Raw genomic sequence first — 7,407 nt, 5'->3', positions numbered from 1 at the left:
CTAACAGATTTAGAGACTTCCTCCCTAATGATTGCTGGGCTAAGTTAATGGTTCACCAGCACCCTGCTTCTGCTGCCCTTCCCTGCTGGCTGCCTGGGGTGGGGCAGGCGAGGAAGGACACACTGGGGGGCATCTCCAGCGCCCCATGCAGCCTCCCTTGCCTTGCAGTGTGCCCAGCACTGTGAGCTCTGCTTACCCTGCCTGGCAGTACCCAGCACATGGGGCATTGCCACTTCAGCCACCTCAGCTTAGAGCTCTCCTGAAGAGGGGCGTACAGGAAAGCCCCCGGTGTCCAGCACTGCTGCAAGGTGGAGGGCAAGCACAGGAGTGTGGGCCTCTCTGCCCAGGCTCTCACCCTGCTGACGTCCCTCTGGGGGTCCTCAGCCCAGTGGGCATTGCCAGCTGAGCAGGCACTGCACACACACATTCCACTCTGCAGTTACCTAAGCCCCTGTGCTGGGTAACCCTGGAGAAACCAGTTCCTGTGGGCTCCCTGCAGCATGGGAGGGACCCCCTCAGAGATTCCTGGAGCCCCTGGAACAGAGGCTTGGCAGCTTGCCTTGCTGGGCAGCCAGGCAGGCTGCTCCTCACCCTGTGTTTGTCCATGAGGGGCACAGGCTGATCAGGTTATAAAGACATACATGCTTGGCACCCTGCCACCCAGGTGAGGTTGCGCGTGGCCCATGGCATGCCAAGTGAATGCCTTGCATGCCACCAAGCCAACAGTGTCAGCGCTGTCCAGGACTTCTGTGTGCCAGGCTCTGCAGCGGGGACTGCGGTGACATGGCTGGGGTGAAAAGAATACAGGGTCCCCTCGAGAAAATCAGAGCACAACAGCACAGTGTTAGAGCAGCTAGATGTACCTTCAGCATGAGGCATGAGTGGAGGCACCATGGGCTGCAAACATCCCAGGTCAGAAGGTGGCAGGACACAAACTGGCACCCCAAGCAATGACAGCCGTGGGTGATGGGAGGAGAGCACTCACACACTGGAAGCAGCAGAGCAGGGCAGGAGAGTATTCGCCCTCATCCACACACATCTCAAGGCTTGACAGCCACAGAGAAAAACAGAGGGTAGATAAAAAATGAGCTGGACTTCACCATAGCTCCCAGCAGGGCTAGGGGCTGGCAGGAGTGTGACTGACTGGGACTCAGAGCTGGGGTAAGGCAGCTCTCTGGCTAATCCTATTCCAGTACAGTGGTCAGCGCTTCTCAGCCCTCCCCAGGAAGCTCTGTGGCATATGGCTTTAAATAGCTTTATTATGGAAGCTCTGTGCCACGGGGACCGTGGGGGTGCCAGGCAGCCCCGTGCTGCCCTCCGGGGAAGCCAGGACTCCCCAGAGCGCAGAGCTGAGCTCACCCACGCTGACCCTGCCACCGGCTCCACCTGTCTCTGTCCCATGGGGGCCCTGTGAGCCTGGAGGTGGCCTCCCAAATTGTCCTGGCCTGACCCCAGGCTGTCAGATGCAGAGGCTGAGCTCCTGGCGGACGGAGCACTTGCGGCACTGCACCACGCAGCACCAGTGGAAGCGGCAAAGGCAGTTCTCCTCCAGCACCACCGTCTCGTCCCGGTGCCCTCTCCCGCAGCACAGCAGGTCGCAGCCGCTCGTGTCCATGGCCGTGCTGTTGCAGACACGGCCCCTGGTGCCCAGCGAGCCCGTCTTACGGTTAGCCGAGCAGAAATCAGGCGAGTCGGCCGAGTAGATGAGGTCCTGTTTATCGGGAGGCTTGATGTTGTCGCCCACAGGGATGAGGGTTTTGCCGTCGTTGCCTCCCATCACCTTGAAAGCCCCGTTGAAGCGCTCGAGCAGGCGATCGCCCACCTCGCGGAAATGGGGCATCTTCCTCCAGCAGGTCCGCAGCGTGCAGGAGCCCGAGAGCCCGTGGCATTTGCACTCTGTCCTCATGTAGCTGCGCACCGCCTGAGGAAGAGACAGCCATGCTCAGCCCCCGGGGCCCTCTCTCGCTGCCCAGCACCCCCAGCCAAAACCCTGCCCCCGTGGTGCTGCCCTGGCCCAGGGGAGGGGTGGGGGTGGAGAGTGGCCCGGGGGTTTCCAAAGCACCTGCAAAGGATACCCGAAAGATGTTGGGTCATACTTCAGCCAAAGCTGGTGCAGGTACACGGCTTGGGGGCACTGAAGGTGGAGGGCTGGGCAGGGGCACAAGGGCTGCAGGGGACAGGGAGTGCAGGAGCCTTACCAAGCGCCCGGCTTCATTGTTGTGCAGGTCAATAAGAGCTCGGATGTCATTTTTGCCTTTTTTGTTCTTGGCATCCATGAACTGCTGGGATTTCTCGTAGCCAAACTGCACATCATCCCCACAGCCCCCCCACTCCCAGGCAGTGCCCTCTGTGCCCGGCCCCGCCGTGGGCGAGGGGGGCGCCCGGCTCCGTGTCAGCTCACAGCCACACTGCAGCAGCTCGCCCATGCTGCAGGCCTGCGTGATGGCGTGGCTCACTCCAGCCGCCGTGATGGCGTACACGAAGGCTGTTTCACGGATATCTGCAGGAGAACAGGAGAACAGACAGGGCCGGGATGTGGGGTCAGCTCCAGCAAGCAAAGCTCCACCCCTGGCTCATATCCCAGGGGCTTCCCCGTTCTCCCTCTTCATGTGTGTTCGGTGCTGTTCTCTGGGCGATGCACCCACCCTGGAACTGGCTGCCTGGAGCACGAGATGCCTCTTGCAAGCAGATTTGAAGACTCTGGGGGATGGTCAGGCCCTGCCAGTGTTCCTGCACTCAGCTGTGGAGAGGCAACAAATCTCCCACCTCCTTTTGCAAGTCTGGTTGCTGCCCCGTAGGAAAGAGGGAAACTCAGAGAGCAGAGGGTGGTCCCAGGTGACCAGGTGGTACCCACAGCTTCCTCACACTACCCTGCAATATCCCTCCAAGCAGTAGAAATGCCAACCCCAGCTCCAAACTGGCACCTGGAAGGGCACACTGCGAGGGATACCGAGGGTGCCACTCACCCTCTGCAGGGCGGCGGTGATGAAGCTGTGCTGCCTGCTCTCCCCCCACTACCCTCTTTGCCATGGGGAGCTGCCCACCCCCCTCTCTCCACCGGCACAGCCTCCACCCTGCAGGATTATTTATTAGTAGTATTTGCTCCTGTCTCTCTCTGCTCCGGGACACGAATTCCAAGCATCTTTCCCCTGCCCGGACCTGCCGCTCGCAGCCGCAGCCAGCGGGGGATTCTGGCGGCAGGGGTGCGGCGCCCTGCTCGGGGGGCTCCCGCGCCCCCTGCGCCGTGCCAGCCCCGCTCCTGCCCGCCTGAATGCCAGGGCAGGGCTGGCCCAGGGGGTGGCTGGCAGGGGATTCCTGGGCAGGGAGGGGAAGGTGGGTTTTGGGGGGGTGTCCCATCCCTCCATCTTCTGACGTGGGGAGGCTGCAGGAAGAGGGATAGCTGGAACTCCATGAGCGGCTCCTCCAAAAGCCCACGCAGCACCTGCATCCCTCTGGTGTTAGCAGGAGCTGGGCACACCGGTGCCTTTCTGGCAGGGCCACCAAGGGGGTACCACCCCCTCCCCGGGCCCTCCCGCCCCCGCAAGCCACCCGACCACCCGCCTGCTCCCACCTGGGGCTGGCAGAACCCTCAGCACGACACGTGGCTGCCCCCAAGCCAGCCTGCCCTGGCATGCCACACCTGGCACAGGTGGCAGCAAGGGAAGAGGGGACAGCCATGACTGTGCCAGGGAGGCCATGGCCAGGAATGAGAGATTTGCAGCATCCTTGGATAGAAAAGGATATTGGATAGAAGGTGTTTATCTGATGGAGCTGGGAACCCCAAAAATGCTGAGATACTTCGTGCAGTCCCTCCAGGCTTACAGGGAAACTGGTGCCCGCTGGCGCCTCTGAGGGCTTCTGACACCCATCTTGTTGCTCTGAGGAACTCCACACCTCTAGCTGGGTTGCCCCATGTCCTCAGAGTGCCAGGGACTCACCTGCCACTCACCAAACTCACCACTGTCCCTACGACATTGCTCATCTCCAGCACCCCAGCAGTGAGGCTGGACCAATGTGGCGGCTCCTTCAGCATCCCCATGCTCGATGTGCCTGTGCCTGCTCCAACACGAGCTGTTCCTGGGTACCCAGCAGCTCATCTGCCAGTACCTTTCACTGCCCACCTGGCCTGGCCCTGCATTCTGGCACCACCCCACTTCCAGAGCAGATCCCTGCCTGGCACAGGTCCCACCTGCCTCACTGCCAGTTTATGGTGACAATAGGTAACTCCAGAGGCAGGAGAGTCCCCCATGCACCTTGACTCTCTGCCTCTTGGCTGAATACACCTCCCTGTGTTGGGGGGAACCCACATCCGCAAATCACCTTTTTAAATGAGCCTATCCCCCTCCCATGGGCCAGCTCCGACCCCCGCCAGCACCTGCAGTCAGTTGGGTGCCCAGGGCACCCCGCCCTCTCCAATCCCCCCAGGGATGCCACCTTCACCCCCTGCATGGCCCATGGACATATCCACCTTGCCTTGGAATCACCACGCACCAACAGGTGTGATGGCTGAGGAGACTGGGGCTTGCTCCAGCATCTTCATCTGCCATAGCACAGGGACCAACATGGGAAGAGGGGCAGGGCTAAACTCACTTCACATTAAGTGATCCTACCAGCCCAAGGTGTTTCAAGCAACCCCTCTGGCTTGGAGCACCATCCACTCCTAGCTACTCTCCCTGAGGAGCATGGCAGGGCTTTCCCATCCCTTACACACTCATGGGTGCCCTCCTGCTCTGCCCCTGCTCTGATCTTGCTGCAGCTGGGCCTGGCTTGGACTGCTGTACCCACTGTCTGAGACCTGCACATGCCTTCCTGCCACCCAGCCCTGTTCCTCAGCGTGACACCAGGGTGCCATCCAGGGACAGGGACAGGAGACAAACACTCCTCTCCTCTGCTCCCTGCAGGGCCAGCAGGAGAGATGTGAAGGGCACCCACGGGGTGAGGGGCGGCTCCCAAGGGCTGCACACTGCCTCCCAGCCGGGCCCCTTCCCACAGCACACCCTGGGGTCCCGGGGGAGCAGTAAATCACTGCCAGATGAGGGTGCATTCTTGGGCTTCATGAAGGCCCGCACTGTCTGGGAGCATTGGTAATTGCTTCATTACAACACAGGGAGACATGTCCCGGCAGTAAAATCTCGGTGTGACTGCACCGGGGAGCACTGAGCAACCCCTTACACACACACACACACACACACACACACACACACACACAGCTTTGCACGCCATCCAGGAGCCCCGGGGAGGTGCTTCCCCAGGCTGGGGTCTTTCTGGGAAATGGGAAGCTGAGGAAGCACTGGCCTTACCCTGCTGCAGGATCTTGCCGAAGTACTTGCTGTGGCTGGTGCAGTTCCAGCGGCGGAAGCGGAATTGGTACTGGCACTCCCGGACGCCCAGCTTGGTGCCCTTGGCCACCTCCTGCACGATCTCTGGCTCCAGCTGGCACAGCTCTGCCTGCTTCCCCGCCAGCCGCTTCGTCTTGCGGCAGATGCTGTTGGGGTCCATGACCAGGGGGCTCCCCACTGCCCTGCAGGAGGGGACAGCGAGCAGAGCAAAACCAGCACCCAAGCCCAGCAGAGACCAGGGTGTGGGTGGCACATGGGCAGACCTACCCCCAGGGATGGAGCAAGGCTGCGGGGCAGTGCCAGCTCCATGCTGAGCCCGGGTGACAAGGGGACAGAGAGACACATGCAGTGGGGCTAGGACAATAGGTATGGGTGGCTCACCCAGGCAATACCTTGCCCTGTCCATCCACTGGGGAATTGAGGTGTTCTCCTACCGTGGGACAGGCTTTAACCACTCTACATCCTTGGGGACATCCATGGGGGTGATGGTGGTGTCCCCAAGGGAGATGGCAGAAATATTGTGCTACTCAGCATCTGCTCTTTGGGGCTGGCACTGACCTAACCCAGCCCTGGCATTGCCATGCGACTGAGGCCCGATGCAGCTGCATCTCCCAAGCTGTGGACACAACAAGGAGCCCAGCCAGCAATCTTGGTGTGTCTCCCCCTCTCCAAGGGTTCTTGTTGCTTCACCCCGTGGGAGACTAGAAGAGTGACCTTGCCTCTGATAAAGGCCCTCGGCTGCTGGCCAGGATCCTGTACTCACCTCCCCAAATCCAGGCACTGACTCCAGGGAACGGAGCCGCAGGCGGCTGCGGGAGTGCAAGGGAGGGATGCAGGTGGCATTGCCAGCTTTGCCAATGCCAGCGAGGGAGGGCAAGTCTTGGCTGGGCCCACGTCAGAGGCAGCTCCTCCTTGCCAGCACAGCTGGCATGAGGTGCCTGACTCCTGGCCCTGAAGGCAAAGTTTGAGCGCACTGCTGTGCTCCCCGGTGTGCCATGGGCTACAGAAACTCCTGTACTTTCCCCACACATTTTGCCTGGAGTGCCCTCCATGGTGCAGCTGCACGGCCTCCAGCGCCCTGCCTCGCGCTGGCCCAGGCCGCGCTCCAGCTCTGCCACGGGCAACTCCGGAGCCACGGGCCACACCAATTCAGCACACCCTAAAATCAGCCCACCCCCGCCTCCAGCGCTGCTCCTGTGGGCTCAGAGCTCATCCTGCTCAACATCATCATTTTCACGGCCATGGATGCCCACAGAAGCTCAGGGCTGGACCCAGCATACCCCAGGATCAGGATATGCCTGATGACTGGGAGGTTACATTCCCTGGGATTCCCTGGGGAGCAGTGCTTGGGCGGCCCATGCTGCCTTGAGCCCCACTCACTGGAGAGCATCAGCTGCACAGCTTCCAAACCCAGAGCTTTATAGTCTGGCCAAGCCCCAGGGGCTCAAAAATCACAAGCTGAATCTCAGTGTTTAACTGGGTTCTGGGTTTCCTTTTCACTCTCATGCAGCTGGGGGGCTGTGTTTGGGACACCAGGCTGCAGTACTCTGCTTGCAATCCTGTCCCCTGTGCAAACCCCCTCCAAGCCCCTTGTCTGAAGCTCAAAGCCCTGCCAGGATCCCCCTGGTTCATGTCAGCTCCCCAGCTGCCTGGATCTCCTGCCTACCAGACCCCAGCTGGGCTTGGAGAGGATGTGCCCTCTCACACAGCCTGGAAAATGAGCCCTTATGCTTTGGCTGGAGGTTTAAAGGTTAAACAGCCTGGAAAGGGAACTCCCAGCAGGGAAACTGAGGCAAGCCCACACTCCTGCTGGGGAGAACCCATCTCCCTTTACTCCCGGCAGCTGTTTCCCTTTGCTGCATGATTCACATGGACCTCTGCAACTAGGGAATCATCCCAGAGCTTGCCTGGCACAGGTCCTCCATAGATGGGGAAACTGAGGCCCACGTGGAAGGTGACCAGAAAATCTGTCCAGACCCATCCCGTGATGACCACGGAGGGATCCAAGCCTCCATGTTGGTCTCCAAGCTTGCTGTCCTTTGTGGCCCCAACAGGATGGCGGAGGTTT

General features: G+C 60.8%; 1 protein-coding gene across 3 annotated transcripts in view; it reads right to left on the bottom strand.

Moving 5' to 3' along the window:
• Positions 1–1,241: 1,241 nt before the first annotated feature.
• WNT6 (Wnt family member 6) overlaps positions 1,242–7,407 on the bottom strand; it is a 12,631-nt gene continuing 6,465 nt past the window's right edge. The window contains exons 2-4 of one of the 3 annotated variants that reach the window (XM_005415789.2): positions 5,301–5,521; positions 2,199–2,500; positions 1,242–1,921 (exon numbers count right to left, since the gene is read on the bottom strand). In XM_005415789.2, coding sequence (XP_005415846.1) covers positions 1,460–1,921; positions 2,199–2,500; positions 5,301–5,521 — 985 coding nt within the window. In that variant the 3' untranslated portion in view covers positions 1,242–1,459. Of the gene's footprint in view, positions 1,922–2,198; positions 2,501–5,300; positions 7,085–7,407 lie in introns of those variants that run through there. The other 2 variants (XM_031058851.1, XM_031058845.1) reach the window with 2 other exon arrangements.

This window comes from Geospiza fortis, unplaced genomic scaffold (genome assembly GCF_000277835.1).
Source record: "Geospiza fortis unplaced genomic scaffold, GeoFor_1.0 scaffold112, whole genome shotgun sequence".
Taxonomy (NCBI): Eukaryota; Metazoa; Chordata; class Aves; order Passeriformes; family Thraupidae; genus Geospiza; species Geospiza fortis.
The sequence above is the reverse complement of the archived record's forward strand: the minus strand, read 5'-3'. Positions and strand labels throughout refer to the sequence as shown.